Genomic DNA, 21,423 nt, shown 5'->3' on the forward strand with positions numbered 1-21,423 from the left:
CTCCGCCCTCCCCGCCCCTTCCCGGGAGAGGCACATGGAGAGACATGAACCAGGCGAGCGGACTGGACCTGCTCAAGATCGTGAGTCCTGGGGGGCGGGAGGGGCTCCGCTTCCCGCAGCTCCCACGCAGAACCCCCCGGATGAGCGCCGAGCCGGGGTGGGGGTCGGGGTGGGCCCCCGTCTCCTGGCATCAGCCCTGCTGCCTTCCGCACCTGGGAATTACGCCGCCTTGACAGCTCGGCTCCCCCTTCCCTGCACTTGCCCAGGTTTGCCTGGACCTCTCGTTCCTTTCCGTTAAGAAAGCGAGCTAGGAACGTGAAAGTTTTTTCTTTTTCCGGAAATGTGAGCCATTTCAGAGAGCTCCAGGACCACCTTTTTCTCCGATGAGTATTAGCGGTTTCTGGAAAAATTCCGGTTTGCTGCTGTTGTGACATAGGAGATGTCAGTTGTAGGCGCCGGGCAATGAGAAGGTGGCTTTTACGTAAGGCTTTGGCAGGTACGGTGTAGATTACAGACACCTCAGGTCTCAGCGGTGGCAAGGAGTCTCTCAACTTTTATCCCAGCAGGGAAATGACTTCAGACTCCCAGCTGTGGGCTGCTTGGTGAGTGATGTATGTGAAAGGGTTAGGGTTACGTTTTAAGCATCATTTTGGAGAAAAAGTCTCTTCTCTGCTTATCTTGTTGATTTCAGGCCTCCATTTGCTAGATTGTAAATTGTGGTAAGATCATATATTTTTCTACTTACATAAAATATATGATTTATATATTTTATATTTACATAAGCTCAAGGGAGAAAGCGTTAGAGTGTTATTTACTGTAGCAACGGGGAGGGGGCAGGGATGGGAGATGTAATTAGAGTTACAAATGTTTTGTTGCTACTGTGCTTTTGAAAGGTGGTGCACATTGACTGCTCCAGATATTTTGATTCTGTTAATAATGATGGTTCCAGTGTCATGATCGTGGGGCTTTTTCGAACTTTCTTTTACCACTGGGAAAACGCACTGCTAACTTAAAACACATAACTCACTTTGATTTGAGATAGAGGAAGCATACAGAAACCAAGAACTTGTATCATCAGAAATCCATTTCTTCCGTAACAGTAAGACAGCTAGATATTTGGCCGTACAGCCAGGGTGGGGACATGTAACTAACCACCTACCTTAACATGTAGCTTCAGCCAGATGAACTGAATTCTTACTAACGCATGCCACCTTTGTTCTAGACTTCTGATTTTATCTCGTCACTTACTGGGTTAGATGAGACCTCCAAGATGCTTATTCTGGGATGATGGTCTTGAATATTGATAGAGGAGGAAAGAACTTTTAGACCTTTTTTTCTCTTTGATCTTCCTTCAGGGATTTTAAAAAGAAGTTTTTATTCTTATGATAAAAATAGAGTTCCTGAATTTCTGGAGATCAAAGTTAGGGCTGACGGAAAGCATGACTGCATTCAGATAAGAGATCATTTATTTAGTGATTTATGTAGTTAAACGTACGTCAACAAATATTTATTGTACAGTTGCAATGTGGAAATGATTCAGATGTGAGAAGACACAATTTCTGCCTTTAAAAGAACTTATATTCCAGTAGCTGCAAGTGTGAAGCTCGTAAGGCATGGGACTGTGGGAGAAGTCCTGAATCTGAAATGATTTTCAAGAAGTAAAGATCACAAATATTCTACGCGGAGCAATCTGTAAGGGTTTCATAGAAGAGGTGGCATTTGGGAAGAGACTTGAGGGTGGCTCAGATTTCAAGATTTTCAGAGAGGTGATAGGGAGCTAATGATACAGGAAGCAAAGGCACCGAAGTTAGAGGTCTTAAAGCAGACATTTGAGATCCCGAGTTTGAAAAGGGTGTGGAAAGGTACGGATTAGGCAGAGAGGGAGGCATAAGACTGACAAGGCAATTCAAGGCCACATTTTGGAGGCTTCGAACAGTGCATGTATTAAACAATAGAGAACCATGGATGGAGTTCAACAAAGGAGCTGTAACAGCTCATTCCGAAGAGTCACCTCTTCAGGCTGAAGGCTCTATAGGATAATTTGGAGTCTGAGGCATCCAGAAGTGGAGCTGCCAGAAGGGAGATTGATAGAACAGTTTGGACACCAAGTCATAGGCCTAAACTAGAGAAAGAGAAAAGATAATGGATATGACAGATCTATGCATGAGACATTGCAGAGACTCAATCCACAGGAATTGGCAAGCAATCGTATAGATTCGTGAGAGAAAGTAGAAAGGGAGGAATGGATGTTATAAGCAGGTGAGAGGAGATACATTCAGCTGCATCAGCATCCACTTCTTTGCTTTCTCTACCTTCCAAAAAATGAAAGCGATCTTCCTTGAATTGTGTTCATATCATATCCATTATTCGAGGGGAAATATTGCTTTGTTTATTTTTTATCTAATAAATTACGGCATCAGGCGGTGGGTAACACTTGGCAAAGGCATCTTTTCTGTCTCTGGGCAGGACAGGCCAGCAGTAAAACTGATCAAGGAAAGATGCCATCTCAGGAGCATCCCCCTTTTTTTGTGTCACTGAGTAGTCGTAATTCTACTTAGAAATGGAATTTTCATTTGCAGTGGTACCTCCAAGCCATCATTGGTTTTAAAATCCTTTCTATTTGACCTCTGGATTATATTGCAAGTTCTGTATGAACAAAGCAGAAGACACAGATGCACAGATTCATTTTCCTTTTCTATGTCAATAATCCTGCCGGGGAGGGGGAAACTTCATACATTCCAACGCCTCACACGAGAAGCAAGAGCGATGCAATTTGCTTATATCAGAACTTTCAAGAACTTGAAGTTAGAGCGCCTTCTTGAAAGTTCTGATGTAAGCAAATTGCATCGCTCTTTAGGTAACCTGTTATGCAGTTTCACTGTGAACTTGGACGCAATCTACCTTCAAAGTCAAGGCACTAATTTAGAACTCTCCCTCCGAAGCTTTAAATCTGCACTGTCCACTACGGCAGCCACTGGCCGCATGTGGCTTCTTCTGAGCACTTGAATTGTGGCTAATCTGAACTAAAATGTGCTATAAATGTAAAATACACATCAGTCTTCAGAGACTTATTATGAAATAAGGAATATCCAACATCTTGTTAGTAATTTTTATATGATCACATGTTGCAATGATAATATTTTGGATATATTGACTTAAATAAAATACATTATCAATATTAATGCCACCGGTCGCCATTTACCATTAAATATGGCTACTAGAAAATCTCAATTACATATGTGGCTTGTATTAGATTCCTACTGGACAGCATTATTCTAAACTATAGCACTGATAATTTTCCCGGGAGTTGAATTGATGGTGTCGGAAGGTCGGTGGATGAAGGCAGTAGGTAAGTGGGATTGAGACTAGGATGGTGACAGGGGAGGAAGTACACCAGAAACAAGAGCAGTATCTTAGCACTCGAGGCTTCAAAGAGATTGTAAGCGGAACCTCCAGTCACACCTGAAAATGAACAGACAGTAACCAGAGGGCCTGTTTGTTTTGCACCTAGCAACAGAACCCAGCTGGTTGCACCCCAGCTGAGTTTGCCAGATGCTTTTCAAGCATGCTGCAGTCATACAGCCTGGGAATGGCAACACCCTGAATCTGTAGCAAGGAGCTTTATCTAAAAAGAGCAGCAGCCATGCTCCCGTGGCTCTTGAACCATGCCAGTAGAATTTTCCAGAAACATTCTTAGGCCCAAGGTACAACCTAGCCTTTTGCAGTCTTCGAACATAATGGTCATGGGTCCTATGTTTTATGTTTTGCTAAAACCTTCACTCCAAACCCTCATCAGTTTTCTCCTGAATAGTAGTTTTGTTCTGATGTGGCATGGGAGACATTTAAAAGCACACCAGTCAGAATTTCTGAGTGTGTTTTAAAATGTGAAATATAATATCTTACAATTTGAGTGATTTGAGGTTAAGTAAATCTCGTAGTTTCATGTTTTGTCTTTTTGTCTTTCTTTTTTATATAAAGACTTAGTTTACTTGTTATTGCACTTAATTCCTTTGAGTTATACAATGTGTAGCCTCGGTCTTTTCAAGAAACACGGAAGAGGGAGGCGGTGGCATTCTTTAATTTTGTGACTGTGGGACGTATCTATATCTTGCAAATAGTATCTATCTATCTATCTATCTATCTATCTATCCGTGACTGTGGGACGTATCTATATCTCGCAAATAGTATCTGGCATACACTTCCTTTCACAATTACAGGGAGTTAAAATTAATGATGACACTCCTTCGAGTAACTGGGTCTGTCTTGGAGTTCTTTCCCAGCCTGGCTAGAGGTAGATGGTGACAAGGGCAAGGTTGGTCCCTGGCCTTCTCCTTCCTTTTCTGCCCCTGCACTTCCCCACTAGGCATTTCTCTGCTTCCTGGCTTCGTCCCTCTAGTAATTCCTTTCACAATTACAGGGAGTTAAAATTAATGATGACACTCCTTCGAGTAACTGGGTCTGTCTTGGAGTTCTTTCCCAGCCTGGCTAGAGGTAGATGGTGACAAGGGCAAGGTTGGTCCCTGGCCTTCTCCTTCCTTTTCTGCCCCTGCACTTCCCCACTAGGCATTTCTCTGCTTCCTGGCTTCGTCCCTCTTCCCTTCTCTACCTGCCAGATGCCCAGAAGAGCTTTATGTACACAGCCTCTTGATTCCTTTCTGCTTTTGTGTAAACTGATCATATAGAAAACAACTTATGTTTGTTTCTCTTTTTCTAGGGAGTTATACTTCTCTCCTGGTGAAAGGTCTGACTTTCACCTTGTTTATACTAAGCTATCAGAGAATGAGATTTTATGTCTGATTCTTCTATGGATAGTTTTGGCTTTGTTCGCTTTGGACCAGAAAATTAGGCAAGTCCTCAGGTCAAAGGGATAGATATTCAACAATGAGAATCGAGAGGTATGAAACGAATTTCAGGCATCAGCATTTATGCTCATGGGGAGCAGTTTATAGATAGGCAAACTGTCACCATATCCATCAATCACAGAAGTGACATCATCCTTAAAGCTACCCCAGGGGCTGCCAGGCCAACTTTGCATGTAGAGCAGGGCTGAAATCTCCACTTAACTGGCAACTTCTATAATTAACTACTACTGTCTACTTCAATCATAAGCGCTTTGATTTCAATTACCTGTGAAAATGTGGGCATTTAGTTGCTGATTTTGAGACTACAGTTCAATTTAGAAAGTTGTTTTGTATCAAAGAAGACATTCATTCACATGAAGGGGATATTAATGTCATGATGAATGCTGGATATCTTTTTAATACATCGTTTATGTATTTGTGTACATTTCTTAATTTTTTTATAGTTTCTGAAAATTTACTTGGTTGATGTTTTAGGAGAAGTAAAGGAATTTAAATATATAGTTTCCTTTTTGCTATGGTGTGATATAATTTGGTTTAATTAATCTGAATATTAATAATAGGCAATAAATGGAAATTAGTGATTTTTTTCAGATTGTTCCAAGAAGGACTTAGGGTCTGCATGTGTCAGGGAGAGTGTTATGGGTTACACTTTGCTCTCTAGCCAACCCTGTTTTTCTTACTCTTTTAGTTCCTGAAACCTGTGAGGCTCTGAGTGTTAACTGTTTCATATATCAGGTGCTCAATATTCAGTGTTGCTAAAAAAAGGTTTAGGAAGCTATTGGTTATAAAAGTAGTTTCATGTGAAGTAAGTAGCACCTTAACTAAAAAACTAGACTTCCAAATTTAATCAAGTAAATCTTTGAATACTTAATCTTTCATGTATTTTTCCATTTCGGGGAGGTTCGGTCTTACTTTTTCTTTTTTCTTTTTTCTTTTTTCTTTTAATTCCTATAGGTGAAACACTCTAATCCTATTTTCAAAGACTTAGAGTAACCAAAAAACACGTTATTCCAGCAAGATGGACTTAATTTTAAATATGCATGGGATTAAAGGAAACCTCGTTTTGTAATGGTGGTATAAATTTTCGCTAACATTTTTTAAAGTACATAACAATGGACTATTAGTTTTCCAAAAGGTGCTTTAAGTTTTTTCCTGGATTCTGGATATTGTTATAAAAATAACTTGTCATCGAGTAGTCACTCTTTAGTTAAAAGTTTGAAAAAGGAGACTATGGAAGAGAAATTACTAAAAGTAATTTAAAATTAATAAAAGAACAGAATAGAGGTATAATTAAGCATATCTATTTATTTTGGCTTTTAATAAATATGACCTATAATGAATAGAGATATGCTATAACACTATTTAGTCATGAACAAGTTAATACTTTGAATGAATCATCTCATAAATTTAAGCGATTGAAGGATGATATATTTTTCTCAAAACTATCACCAGTTTTCAAGCGATTCAGTGTGTCATTGTTTTTTTTTTCAGTATGCAAACTGTGTCTCAGTTGAAATCTGTAATAATCCAGTGTAAATACATTGCATAAGTAGCTAACTACACCTGAAATAGTGTTTACGCACAGTATTCCCAGGGGCCTAGAAAAATGGATGTGATTTTTAAAGTGTATTTAATTTCTTGCAGAGAACTGCAGCCTCCCTTGGGACTGAATGTCTTAAATATTGTGTGGTTCTCACAGTGCCTGTTGTGCAATTGTGAACAGCCATGAAAAAGCTCACACACTAAAGCAGCTGACTAGTAAAATGTACTTATCATTAAAAATCTGAAACAAATGGCAATGACAGAGTTTCAAAGATACTCTTTCCACCCATTTCAACGTGGTACTGAAAAGACACGTGATAATGGGATGGGATTAGATTTTGTCTTAGTTCTCAAAGATGATTTATGCTCCTCATGAAAATAGATAGTATATTTAACATAGATTTGCCCCCACCCCAGAAAGAAACATGTTAGGTCCAAAAACGCTTTCAGGGTCATGAGTGTTTTTCCATATGGAATAATGTAAAGTTTTTTTCTTAATTTTTTTATTTAAGGAAATTTTCATACTTTATTTTAATGTTCTTAGGCCTTGGAAGACACTTCTGTCCCAATCTTTATATAATAATTGGAAAAGGAAGAATGTTGTTGAAAGAATGTTATTTTTCAACAGTTTACTGAATAATGTTTACGCAAGTAAGAAGAATAAGCTGTTAGGTGAAGAGAAGCTTGTATAATACATTATGAAAGCCCAGTCTAGATGATCTTTCCTTTTACGAAGTTGAGAGTTAATTAAATGCCATGGAAACACATTTGTATTATATAAATCCCTTAGATACTTGGAAGGGAACAAATATATTTAAGGACATTTTTTGTTGTTGTTTTAGGATTATACCACCCTTTCACTTTAGACTGCAAATGCATCTAAATTACCCATAACACAAATGTTTGTACTGTAATGGATTTCAGCTTGCCTAAGTGCCATGTATATTATGGTTTGTAAGATATTTCCATTTTAATGAAAACCATCTCAATATGCAGAATGTAGCAAAGTAGCATTTTCAAAACCCGAACGTGGTGTTTTTGAAAAAGCAAATTTTGTAAATTCCAACAACCTAATGAAGTCTCTGTGAGCCTAATCATTCTAAACGTATTACATACTTTAGCCTAATTTCCCCACACCCTTCCAGCCCTAATGTGGTGTAATTAAGCATATCTATTTATTTTGGCTTTTAATAAATACGATCTATAATGAATGGGGATTTGCTATAATAGTACTAAGGCACGAAGAAGTTAATATTTTGAATAATATATTGAGTTTTTACCATGTGCTAGGTCTTATATACTAAATGCTATGAAATACATTATTTTATTTAATACTTAACTCTGCAACGTAAGCATTAATCTTCTCATTTTAAGAAGAAGACTGATGGTTGGAGAGGTTAGAATATTTGTTCAGGGTTTGCTGCAGTAGAATCCCAGCCTACGTGCACTTAACTGTAAAGCTCAGTGGTGAGCTGTTTTTCACTTATATTTTAACTTTCGATATTCACATTAACTTTATGTGTGCCTAGAACTAAACATCGATCGATGCATAGTTTATTCTTGGTGCTCCTGGTGTAAACTGTAGATAGAGTTAGTAAAAGCCAGTTGCAGATGTTTGTTTGGCTCAATCCTATTAGGAAAACAAATTGTCTAACCTTTAACATCCTGTTCTTAACTGGTTATTTTTTCATTTTTTAAATTAGTCCATAAAATTTATTTTTCTTGCCTTTTTAGCAAAATCACTAAGTTGTTAAAAAGCAAGATCTTCACACCACATTACAACCAGGGGCCAGAACATTTTACAAAGTATGTTAATTTCATGTAATTCACTACCACTGAGGTAGCTTTTTCACCATTTCTCAAAGCAGTCTCTACGTCTGCACAGTAATATGAGGAACTGGCACCATGCTTCCTTCATGCGCCATCTAGACCTACATTTCTATATAAATTTAAAGGTAATCAGACTTCATGTTGCAAAATGTCCTTCAGCTACCATATGCAGGACCAATCCCATATGTGAATACCTGTGGAATTACATATTAAAACATGAAAAAGAAGCAAATAAAATGGATGCTCGGCGCTGCTGGATAACAGTATTTCATTATGCATGAATCTATTACATTGACAATTTGTTGTCAATCTGTTGACAAGTTACCTACCTTTCCTGTCACCTTACTGCTGCCGCCTCAGTCCCTTCTGCACTGAAATGCTTATTTTTAAATGCTTCGTCTTTAGTGTATTTTGCCTCTTGACCACAGATATGCTAACAGCATTAATTGTTTTAAGTATTAAGTGCTTTTTATTCAATTATTAAATATTTCTAGAAGTTTCTCTGTATGCACACACTGATTTGAAATAAATATTTGTGACTTCTCCAATAGTAACTTTCTAATAATGCCCAGATGATGGCAATTCACTCCTTATTTTGGTCTTTGACATTTTCTAGAACTCGGCCTAGGTTCCTGTGAGAGGTTCTAACAATAATCTTACTTTCTTCTTCTTTTTTTCCCTTTTTTAGTCATACGGAAAAGGAGCTAGGAGGAAAAACAGATTTAAAGGATCCGATGGGAGCACGTCATCTGACACTACCTCAAATAGTTTTGTCCGTCAGGTAAGGGAGCTCTTAAATTCGTAGTTTGAGAAGTATATTAAAATGAACTTAGATTTTTTTTTAAAAGGTCATTTTACACTGTTATCTTTAAGATTGATACAGTATTATTGTGTTTACATTTAGTTGGAGTGAAAAGTGTACCGTTTAATGTCATGATTAAAATGTTTAAATTTTAAGCGAGACTGTGAGTAATAATTACACTCTTTACTGGCAAGTTGGGGGAAGGAAGTAGAAGCTTCCTGACAAAGGATTTCTTCATAACAGAATGAGTGAGTTCTATCAGAGATGATTACAGGTTTTGGAGGTATTTTTCCAAGGGTGGGGCAGGCAGTGGGCCTCCATACCACAGTCTGTGAAGTTGGTATAATAAGAAGGACTTGGGTTTCCTGGTGAAAAACATGAGCAGCCAGATCTCTGAGGGTAATAGCCTCCAGGTGGAGCCTAAGGTCTCATCAGGTATAGGTGAGTGCATCTCCTCATCAACACTTCTTGGTGGAGAGGAAATTCGGGAGGAGAGTCCTAGAGAGAATCTGCTTTCCTGGCTGAAAGACCCCCGAGTTCTGGTCACCGCGCTCATAAATAATCTCGAATTGGTGAGAGCTCGCTCCCCAAATAGCAGTTGCCAACTGGAAAAGCTGCTCCATTTCTTTTGGGAAGAAAGCTACATTCCCCCCGTGCTTCCTGTATCCCTTTCCCCACATTTCTCCTCCGCTGTTAGTTGGCAGCAGTTGAGCTTGAACTTGTTCACCTGCTGCAGCCGTGGGGGCTTTTATGCTTGGCTGGATGCTGCCTCCTTACTCTGCTCTCCCGATGCAGATGGAGGATGATCCCTCTCCAGCCACTAGTTCTCCGCTAGCAATGTCAAGTGCGCCAAAGGTATGTCCGAATACTTTACAGGCACCTGGAAAAGTTTTGGTTCTGGTCTGTGCCAGTTGGGAATTGTTTCAGTTTTCCGAAAAGGAGTTGGTTAAGAAGGAGCAGAGTTTTTCTTTCCTTTCTCTTTTTTTATTGCTAAGAAACATTTAGAAAGAAAAAGGAAGTTGAAGCCAAGCGAGGCCCAACCCCGGAGGTATGTTCTAATGGTGTCGGAATTTTGCCTGATGTTGCGGGCAGAATTCCAGCATCGTGGTCCTGTGTGTGAGTGAAGGACCTTGGGGGCGGTGACTTAGGTGAGTCTGTTAAAGGAAAGTTACCTAAGTCCTTTTCCATTTCAAGCATCCATATTTATTCCGCCTCTGGGATGAGGACATGGAACCTGGACAGCTAGAATCCACCACTTTGTGTAGTCATCTCAGGGCTGAACATCAGGGGACCTGAAGCAGAAACAAATAAGCTTCTTAGGACAGGTAGTAGCTGCGGCTCAGCCACACAGAATGATAAACAGCTTGTCGAAATTGCACGGGCAGAAGCGCTAATATGTTTCAAGTGAGCAAGATATTGTGAATAGAAGTGAACAGTAGAGAGCTCACTGTTGCTCGTTTTAGCTCTATCAAAAAGTCATTTAAAGACAATCTCCAGACCCCATTTTCCAATTGTGTCTTTGCTGTGAAGTCCTCTTTCATGGAGTTTTGAGAACTTAATTTCTAAGGCTAGGAGGGATTGCCACATTGCGTATAAGTGAACTGGATGTGTTTGTCTTCGTAATGTCCTTTGATGTCGCATTCTTGATGATGTATATGAGATTCTGTGCTCAACACACAAAATACTAGGCTACTTAATGTAAATTTAGATATATATTGCCCAGACGTGTGAGCAAGTAAGGAGACAAAAGTAAATAAATAACCTATCCTAAAGGCTCATTTCTGAAGCTCCGTAAAATGAATGGCTTGGCATGGCATGGATCTGGGCTAATGATGACGTGGGCATCAAGACCCTGGAAGTGCCAGCTCATTTCTGTCACAGAAGAAAGACCAGTGTCTTTGGCAAGAATGCTCAGTTAAACACCGTATTTTACTTTGGCATGCAGTCTCTATTCTGTTAAAACGGCATTCGTATTTTGCTAACATTTGAAAATAGGCGAAAGCAACCATGACGCAGTTAAATAATTATAGTTTTGTCAGAGTATTTGCAGACATGCATGGTAGAGAGTAATGGTAAGCATATGTTAGAGTAAATAATTTGAAAGGATCCCTTTTAAGTGCTTTCCCTTTATCGTCGGTGGTTTTTTTTTTTTTTTTTTTAAGCAAGTGATTTGTGTCAGTATACAGGTGTACCTTAGAGATATTGCAGATTTGATTGCACAGCACCGCAATAAAGCAAATCACAATCTTTTTGCTGGGGGAGGGTCTTGCCTTCGATTTGTAAAAACGCAATATTTGCGAGGCGCAACAAAGCAAAGCACAAGGAGATGAGGTACGTCTGTATTGCTTTGCGTTCTTCTTTCAAAGCCCCCAGCTGAGGGAGAATCATAGGAAGATCTTCACGAGTGTTTTTAGCATGAATGTATACAAAGTTAGTCTTCTTTGAACCTTCTTTATTCCTAGGAAGGTAGGATGTCTTTAGCATTATAAATCTTCCCTAGACATCGTGATTTAAAAACAAACAAGAAAACGAGAAGAACCCCCCCAAACCAATCAAAAACATCACACCCTTACTTTCATCAAAAGTTGCTCAGATGCCCAGTTTCTGTCACCCTTCCAGCATGCTCTGCCACTCTTATTGGTAATGAGAAGTAGGGAGTTTTTATTTTTTACTTCTTCCCGCAAGAGTCAAAAAACACTTTTTTGAATCCTGAAAGTCCTTTTTTTTTTAAAAACTTGTAAGTGAAATCAGCCACCTGGAGCATCATGCTCTTCGGTGCCGAGGCCTGACTGAGGCTGACGGGGTCCACGGATCATCCTCTCTGGCGAATCCAGGTGAAGCTGGGTGCCCATACAGCACCGGTTCCCTGTTAGGCCTCTTGAGAAACGGGTTTGCAGTTCATTAGGGCTTTGCTTTGTAAATAGGTATGTTAATTTTGATTTATTAAGGGGCAGAAAGTGTTAAACAGGACTTCCAGGTCCCCTAATTAGAATTAATGAAGATTATTCAAACCAGTTATGTACTAAAAGCTAGTTAATACATAAAGCTATGGTTATCTTAGATTTGTTTCTAAGATAATTACGATATCGAGATTGTCTTCAAGTCTAGTATGAACCCTTTGTACTCTCTGGCTCTGCGCTATGAACAGATACATCAATAAGAGAACTTCATATATCATACTAAACTTGGAAAAGCTGCCATTCTTAAAACCTTTTGCATTTTGTGCCTCACGTAAATTTTGTCTATTTAGAAAATCAAGTTTCTGTATAATTTAGCTCTTTCCTCCTAACTTCATCGAATACACAAATAACTAAAAGCCCTGAGGTGTGTTGTCTGAAGAGGAGGGAATGAGAACTAGTAGTTTATCTGAGCACCGGACCCTAACCAAGCAAATTAATGTACTGCAAGAAAAATAGGTGGATGGGAGTAACGAGGCCCGCCTGGCATTGCAGGCTAGAACATTCGTGCTGTTCTTTTTCAGGAGGTTGTGCAAGAACCACTGTGTAAATTCTTTGGTAGTTCCAAGGTCGGGGAAAACTATGTACATCTGCAAACGAGTGCTGGTCATCAAAGCTACAGCAGCTCGTGGTGGGGCAGGGAGGGGAGTGTCTGTGACCATCGGGTCAGCCCAGTTCTCTTCTCTCTTGTGTTTTTTTAAACATTTCTTCATTTTCTTAAAGACGTGTGTTCTCCCTGGCTACATTTATGTACCTGGCAGAGTTCTTAAGACGAAACACCAAATGCTAAGGGGATTACAGCCAGTTTGCTTTATTTCGATGATTCCCACAACATGGCAACTTTCATTCTGAGCTCTGCTAGAGGCTCTGCCATGTATGTATGGCCAGGGCTCACAAACTGTTTCTCTGGAGAAGTTTTCTAGGTCACCCTGTTGTACCAGCTGGTACCTTTCGTGCAGAAAGTTGAGCCTTAAGCATCAACAACTCTTTTTTGGAATTTTCGAATGCCATTGTTTCGGGGAGTTCGTGGGGAAGAACTGTGCAACTGACCTGGGGTTTTGCTCACCATCCTATGTCGTGGTTCTAACGAAGTAATCCTCTAGCTTCTAAGGGCTTCCAGAATACAAATCGGAATGACAGAATGGAATGAACCAAATATTTAACAGAAGGCTGTACGACACTTTCAGAACACGGTATTCTAAACAAATTCCGTTGTCTTCCAGTACCATGTTCTTGGTGCAGCTTTTTGGACCGCTTATTAATTCAATTTGGCTTTAAATATGAATGATTAATCATAGAGACACACAGTCTCTTTCTCGGTTTTGTTTTGCAAAGACAGATTAAACTGCGATAATGATTACAGACTCCAGGCCTGTGTAGACTGATATGTTTAAGGTTGGATAAATCTTTCAGCCCTTAAATGCTGGCTTGTTGCCTTGTTATGCTGTATTCGTCACAAACACAACTATAAATAATAATGCAGTAGATTTATTGCCACTGATTTCCTGTAAATGTCTTTCTATCTTATTAGGCATTCGCTTAAATTTTGTGAATGGCAGAATCTGTTCCGAGACCTTTTAAGAACTCTTCTTAAATATATCACTATAAAAATGTTGAGCTTTTCAGTAAAGAAGTCTCTTGTTCTTTTTATAGCATAAACTTATATACTACTAGGAATATTTTTCTTTTAGGAGGCCTATATACTTTAGAAAATATTAAAACAAACTTTAGATTTTGTACTTCAACACATAATTAGCTTTAAAATGTCTTTTTAAAATTAAGTTTTTGTGAGAGAACAGGAGTATTATGTATGATTATACATAAAATCTTCCTCATTCTGAGATTGTTTTCATGTATGTGCAACACCTACCCTATAAACTAGGTTCATTAAGGTCTCTACTCATTTATTTAAATCAAGTTTGTGGATTGAGGCAGATTTTATCTTCACATATTTTCCCACTGACCTAAATATAACATTTTAAAACTCGGAATTATTTCTGCAGGTGTTCGTAGTTCCTTGGGTTCTCAGATATGTTTCAAATTATAATATATTTTGCACTTACGCCCCATTTTCTCTCATTATTATTCATCTTCTGTTTGGCCAATTCATGCAAAATCTTAGAAGTTAGGGACTGAAGTAGCCCCCGTAGATAAACTGAACATTTACAAGTGAGCTAATAGGAAGTAATTCATATGACTAAGAAAATGCGCTTTCATTAAACATTGAATTTGCAAAAAATATATATATATTTCAGTTGACTCCTAAACTGTTAGGAATGTTGGTGAAGATCAGTTACTTAGCTTTAGGTTAATTATTCATGTGTCTCAGGTTTTCATGGGTGTCATACCCAAGTAACAGTCTGGTTAAACCAAAGAATAGTTTTTTCTTCCCTGTTCTCTTTTATAGATATAAATAGTGTCGCCTTCTCTCCTTATTGATTTGTTTCTGGAAATCTTCACGTCTGATGATTATCAGATGCTAATGAAGTCCTTTTTGAGATGTTGGCTTATGTCTCAAAAATATTTGCTATGAGTGAGTTCAACAAGGAGGTATTCCGGTGTTGCTCATCACGATTCCACATTCGTGACGAAGTGTCTGTGTTGATTACAAAGACCTGAGGTGGAGAAAAGGAACTGAGCTCCCCACCCCTGCCCTTGATCTTATCATGCTTCCTTTCACCATCTGCTTATTTTAGAGTTGGAGGATGACGGAGGGACAAAAAAAACAAAACAGGAAGATGATCACAGGAGGAGGGAAGAAGCTTCGTAGCATCTTCTATTGACTCATAAGTGGGAAAATGTAGCTAGAGATCTTCAGGAAATCTCTGTCCTCTGCCACCATCTCACCATCTGTGTCATTTCTCCAAACTGTCATCAAGTTTTAGAGAATTATCTTGGCTTCGTATATTTTCTTGTGTCCTTGGTGTACGTAGAAAAGTTCTAGCCTCTGTTCTTTCTTTTACTTGATACCTGGTAACGGGAGAGCCTAGGGGACAGCTTGATTGTTTGGGCTTCTAGCAAGGACACTTTGTTTTGACTCAGCTTTCTCCTCTGCTTCCTGTCTGAGAGGCTGGGCATTGTGACCTCATCAGTTTTCCTTTCTTGGAAAGTAATATTTTCTCTGAACCCAGAGGCTTTTTCATGTAGTTTACTCCTGTTCAGATGTTTACTCGTACGAAAAGATTTGTTGATTTCTCTTTGGTCTAGGTGTTATAGCTGAAAATTGGAAAACGACCAATTGCTTTATTTTTTTTATAAACCAACCTCACAACCAAAACAAACAGGTAAACTTTTCATTTGAAAGGAAAATAACGTGATGGTGTATTCAGTTGCTAGAGCTGCTGTAGCAGAGGCCCACAGACTGGGTAGCTACACCGAAAAATTTTATTTTCTTAGAGTCCTAGAGGCTACAAGTCTGAAGTCAAGGTGGCAGGTCTGTTCTGAGGCTGGGAGGGAAGGGCCTGGTCCAGGCCGCTTCTCCTGGGCTTGTAAGTTGCTCTTTTCACCTCCTCATGATGTTTTCTCAAATTTGTATCTGTCTACAATTTTTTATAAGGACATCAGTCTTATAAGATCAGGGCCCATCCTAATGACCTCATTTAATTTAATTACCTCTATAAAAACTCTGTCTCCAAATAAAGTGACATCCTGAGGTACTGGGGGTTAGGGCCTTAATATGCAAATTTTAGGGGTTGGGGGGAACACAATTCAACCCATAGCAGATGGTGCCTCTGTTATGTTTACTTTGTATATAATGTTTTTCTTATGCCATAAGGGTTTAGATGAAGATAGACTTAAACTAAAAAGCATTGACCCCAAAGCTAGCATATATCTGAAAGACAGAAAAACATCTTTTGCCAGAATATGAAGGGAATAAAAGTGTACTTTCTCCACAGGTGTCAATATGATTCACACAGAAATAAAATAACTTCATGAATTTCTTGTAATTAACCTAATATACTCAACTAATATCTTCATTATGAACCCATTTTAATTTTATTTATCATAAAAAATTTTATTTAGATTATTTATTTTCTCCAAAGTATAAAATCTTCTCCTAAAGCCTTTATAACTTGTACCCTAGGATATTTCAGAGGTTCATAAAATGTTTAAAAGACTTGGAACTTTTAAAGATTAAATCCATCAGTATAACCCAGAATCCGGTTCATACTTGAGCGTAATTTGTCTGGTGGACAGAAGACATGCAAACCATTGCAACCTACAATAGATGGATTCTTTGCACTTAGTTTTATGATGGCTAAGAATACACACACACACACACACACACACACATTCACACACATTTGTGCGTTTATGTGTGTGTGTTTGTATTCTGTGACTTAGCTTTTCATCCTTTTCCGTGTTATATTTAAAAAGTTACATTTACAAAAAATAATTACATGCCTAAATCACTGTCCTTCAATATGTATCAAGATTTGAGCTACTATTTAAAACTTTTATGCTCGCATTTCTCACAGTGAATTATTAACTCGAGTTCTTCCAGTTACTGCTTCAAGCTTATAGACATCTGATACCAAGAAGAATCAGAAAATAAGATCCTCACGTAATCTTTCTCTCTGACAATTGCAAGGAGACCTGAAGCAAGGAGAAGAGCCATGGGGGTCGGGTGGGGGGCGGGGATAGGGAGGGTCAGAACACCCTGCTATGTATTAGCTACTTGCAGGGGTACGGAATCGAAGGTCATTCGTCATCTCTTGCTGACTCATTCAGTGGTGCTTACCAGTTCACCGAGGTCAGGATCCTACAGAAGAACATCGTTTACTCTTTCCAGGGTCTTATTTCAAGTAATGTCTCTATGCAAAGCAGCATGTGTTTAAGGAGTCCAGTAGAAATCTCTGTTTGAGATTGGACAGTCTAGTGTGCTGTTAGCATCAGAGGGCCGGGCATGTGCATTTTGGAAACAGTTGCTAAGGGATTCTAATGCTCGTGATTAAGTACCATTACCTGGGGGCAGTTGGAGGGATCAGACCGGGTCATAAAGAAAAAATTAAGAAGTGGCTACCAGGGAAGGTGTAAGCTAAGGCGCGATTTACTGACCGTTTGTGAATCCGCAACAGAAGTCCTGTGTGAGCCCCGAGGAGGTGATGTTTTATTCTGAATAGTAAGAATAGAAAGCAGTTGAACATTTATCCTAAGAATAATTTTAAATTAAAATTTTTTTTTAATTAAAATTTTTAAGTAAAAATCAAATTGGAAATGGAAGTCGATGGTGTGTTCCTGGGGTGGTGGGGAGCCGTGTGTGTGTGCATTCAGGGCGTGTGGACAGAGGGACAGGCGATGACATTGGAGGTGTCGGAAGGCACCCAGCCTCTTGCTCTGGGGAGTTACGCAGCACCCTAGGGTAAAGAAAGGCATGAAAGAATTGGACTGATGGGTCGACTGGCTGGGAAATCAGTAAAGATGATAGTAATAGCTAATGTTGATTGAACGCTGATGATGTGTCAGCCACTCCAGTGAGCACTTTATTTCATCACTAACACAACTGATTATGGTGGGTGCTACAGTACAAGAGGTGATGAACGGAGGCTCTGGTAGGTTAATGCATTTGCTCAAGTTCATACACTTCAAAGTTCATGGCGTTTATTAGACCAAATCGGTACACTTGTTGCTCAGTGAGAGACTTTAGACAATAGCTATGCTAAAAATCTGAGAAAAGTGGCCTGCTGGTCCTAGATCACTAGGCCAAAGATGGTGACGGTGACGGTGGGTGAAAGGCCACCTGAGCCAGGACTGGCGAAAGCTGGGCTGAGTGTTGGGTCCCAAGAGCTGAGCTGGCCTCAGGCGGGGCTTCAGTGCCATTGAGGAATCAGGAGGGGCACTTGCTTAGTATTAAGTCTATATGAAGAAAGAGATGCTCACAGTACATGAGTGAAGGTTATACAGGTGTGAATTGTACCACTCTTTAGATTTTTCTACAGATTTGAAGTATTTCAAAATAAATAGGGTTAGGAGGAAGTGGGTGGGAATGGGCAGCATGCTAGGTTATCCTAAGATAAAGGGCAGAAGCTCTGTGAGGGAGACCAGGAACCCCATACAGGGTTAGAAGAGGTACCCGGTAAACGTCTGCCCCATGCAGGAACGCAGGTAAAGAGTCACTTCACACACTCAGAGACACCTGAGGCCGCGTCCTGCCTGCCTGTCCCTTCAGAGATGCTTCAGGTCATGCAGAGCTGGGAGGCACAAGCTGTATTTTCTATCGGCCACCTTATTATAGACTTTTGCATTAAAAAAAAATCTGTTAAGACTTAACGGACAAAATAAAACCACGTACAAACTCAACATAAGTATGTTTTCCTCAGATGTCAAGCTGAAGAAGGTTAGACGGTTTATAGCCCCCAAACAGCTGGTTATCTTAATATCCTAGTGTGGCTCTTTCAGTAAATTTATGCAAAGCCCTTTGAACTGGCGGTGCTGACTCACAGACTTTTTCCGGTTTTCCCTTGAGTAGAAGTAGTCATTAGCGGTCATATAAGTTGAAAATCAGCCATTCTCTCTCTGCCTCAGGCCATTTGTTTGACAGAGAGCAGTTGTTTGAGAAAATGAGGATTTTGGTTACTAAGAGACCCTGTCCTTTACCCTATCTGATTACCCGCTTTGGGAAGAAGAACTGCTTAGTATGTATTAGATGACTCTGCATGCTCATGGTCTTTTGGAGGATGTTTACAATATTCCCATAAAACAGGTCAAAACAGTTTTACTGGCATTTGCCACAGTTTCTCTCTATTGCACTTAATATTGGAAATATCATGAAGATGTGACATATACTATGAATGTAATAAGTTGTATTTTAGTGGTTAAAAAAATAATAGTGTGTGTAGCCTGATCTTCAACCTCAGTTGTTTCAGGCCCACACGTAAGTATTTGGTTTTATTTATTCAATGCAGAAAAGTAACTCTAGATTCAGGATTTGAAGATGTCTATACTTTATTGTGAAACAATTTTCCTGACCATTCGTGTGTATGAAAATTACACTGGAAACAGGCCAAGTGCACATGTACTTTCTGACTTTGATAGATGTTATTTCTCCTAAGTTCTCCTAAGTTCTCTTGACTGGTCCTCATTTACTTGTTTACTCATCCATTCATTCATCTCTGCATTTATTCATCAACACGTGTAACACCTTTGCCAGGCATTGGGCCAGATGAAGAATAAAATAACAAGGTTCTGTCCAGTTTTAAGATAAGTCCTGGGGATGTCATCTATAATTTGGTAACTATAGTTAGCAATAGTGTATTGTATACTTAAAAGTTGCTAAGAGAATAGATCTTAAAAGCTTTCATCACAAAGAAAAGAAATTAGTAACTATGTATGGTGATGGATGTTAATGAGCCTTATCGTGGTCATTTCACAATGTATACATGTATCAAATCATTAAGTTGTATACACCTCAAACTAATACAATGCTGTATGTCAACTAGATCTCAATTAAAAAAAGACAGGTTAAAGTATTAACGGTATTAGTGCTTTCAAATTCATTGTTCAGGAGTACACGGGAAAGGGACTGATTGGTTCTGCCAAGGAGAAGTAGAGGGAATGTCACAAGGAGGTTGTGTCTGAGCTGGACCTTGATGGATGAGACGAAATGTTCGAGGGGAGGAAATTAGGAAGGGATGTATGAGGCCGAGAGCACTTGTCCTGTGCCAAGGCAGAAAGAGATTGAACATGGCTGTTCCCTCTGCCTGGGTGGAAGCGAGATAAGGCCAAACAACTATTATTGTCTGAAATTGAAACATGGAGAAACAGTGTCACTGAAGCTGTGTCCCCTATGATACTTGCGGTTCTTGTCATGACCACATCTTTACCAGGTTCTGAATGAGCTGTTCGGGATATACGCCATCTCAACAAACACCAAATAAGGATTTTCTCTCAGGTCGCTCTCTGAGTGTGGGGCATTTTAAAGGACAGTATGTTTATTAACAAACACCATATGCCTTTTTATTTCCCTTCAAACTGGTGTCAGATGGATCATAGATGTTTATATTTCTGTGCTTTGAAGAGTTATAGGTTTGTGGGTTGAAAATGTTGTGTTTTTTAGATTTTAGATCAAACATGATGTATTGGGAAAGTTATGTCATCTAAAAAGCAAGCTGTAAATATAAATTCATCCTATGTTTGTAATATATATGACTGTATATGTACATGTATGTGTATAAATGTTTGCATATATTCTTCAGTGGATTCTTTAGAGATAGCATGTAATCTAACATCATTAAGCTCATAAGTATTTCTATTATAAATTAGCAGTGACAAATCTTAAAAATCAAGGCTGTTCAAATCTGAATTAATTGGTCTCATGATTCTACTCCCCAGATCCGTTTACATTTTAAAATAAAATGTACAGAACTAGTGATAAAAGGCATAATTGTGTGATAAAAATATTGCCTTTTCAAAAGAAAGTCCTCTGAGTTCAATTTAGAGTACTTTGCTCAATTACTTTTAGGCTTTTGATCAAATATTTGTATTTCATAAAGTGGGTATTTTATACTATGTAGTAGAGATTAACTTTTTTTATTGGAAAATTTTACTTCTTGGGTCAGTGTTTGCCTCCTTATTTATCACTTATATTTTTGGAACTGACCTTCCCACTTGTTCATATTATCTCCAATTCCCCTCTGCTGATCTTTTTTTTTTTTTAAAAAAAGCAGTGGACATCCATTAGAATTCTCTGTTGCAGGAGAGTGCAGACTCGACTCAGGCGGGCTTAAGCAAAAAGGAAATTTGGGGGCTCATTTAGCTGTAAAGCCCAGCTGTCAGCGACTGAAATGGCTCATATGTCATTGGACACCTGGTTTCTTTCAGTCTCTGGCACTGCCCGCCCATGTTTGCTTCATTCTCAGCTCTAGGTGGTGGCAAGAAGGTTCCCAACAGCTTCGGGCCGATCTGCCTCCCAGTTCATGTGACGTTGCCCCTCGTTGGCTCTGAATGAATGACTGCTCAGCCATAAACCAATAGCTCAGGTCGGTGGCCTGTGATCCACTGATGGGCCAGACCCGAGTCACATGCTCACTGTGGAGGCGGGAGAAAAGTCACCTCCGCATAAGGCCCGTGGACTAAGAATGAGGAAAGTCGTGACTTTGTAGGGACACTCTCAGAGCGGTGTTACCTGAGGAAGAGAGAGTAGACGTTGGAAAAAAGAACTGAAGTCTGCTTTTGAGAGAGAAAGGTAAACCTGTTGACTTGTGAGCTCTCAGATTCCTAGGAATGGCTGAGGGCAAGACTACTGCCCAGGTACAGGTGAAGAATAAGTCGTTGGAGCCCCTCAGGCCTTCCTCAGACTGTGCTGTGCTCTGTTTTGTCTAGTAACAAGTAGATTTCTATGGGGATAAGTGAGTCTCTAAAAACATATCTTCCTGGGAATGAATATATATATATACATATATATGTTTATGGGAATATGTGTTCATGGCCA

The 21,423-nt window shown here is 39.3% G+C and overlaps 1 protein-coding gene across 7 annotated transcripts in view; it reads left to right on the forward strand.

The window, feature by feature from the left end:
• CACNB2 (calcium voltage-gated channel auxiliary subunit beta 2) overlaps positions 1 to 21,423 on the forward strand; it is a 312,930-nt gene that overhangs the window by 555 nt on the left and 290,952 nt on the right. For 4 of the 7 annotated variants that reach the window (XM_015585644.1, XM_006906994.3, XM_006906993.3 and 1 more), the window contains exon 2: positions 8,923 to 9,015. In XM_015585644.1, coding sequence (XP_015441130.1) covers positions 8,923 to 9,015 — 93 coding nt within the window. Of the gene's footprint in view, positions 1 to 44; positions 81 to 8,922; positions 9,016 to 21,423 lie in introns of those variants that run through there. The other 3 variants (XM_015585647.2, XM_015585650.2, XM_015585648.2) reach the window with 1 other exon arrangement.

The sequence above is a fragment of the Pteropus alecto genome, unplaced genomic scaffold (genome assembly GCF_000325575.1).
Source record: "Pteropus alecto unplaced genomic scaffold, ASM32557v1 scaffold11, whole genome shotgun sequence".
NCBI lineage: Eukaryota > Metazoa > Chordata > Mammalia > Chiroptera > Pteropodidae > Pteropus > Pteropus alecto.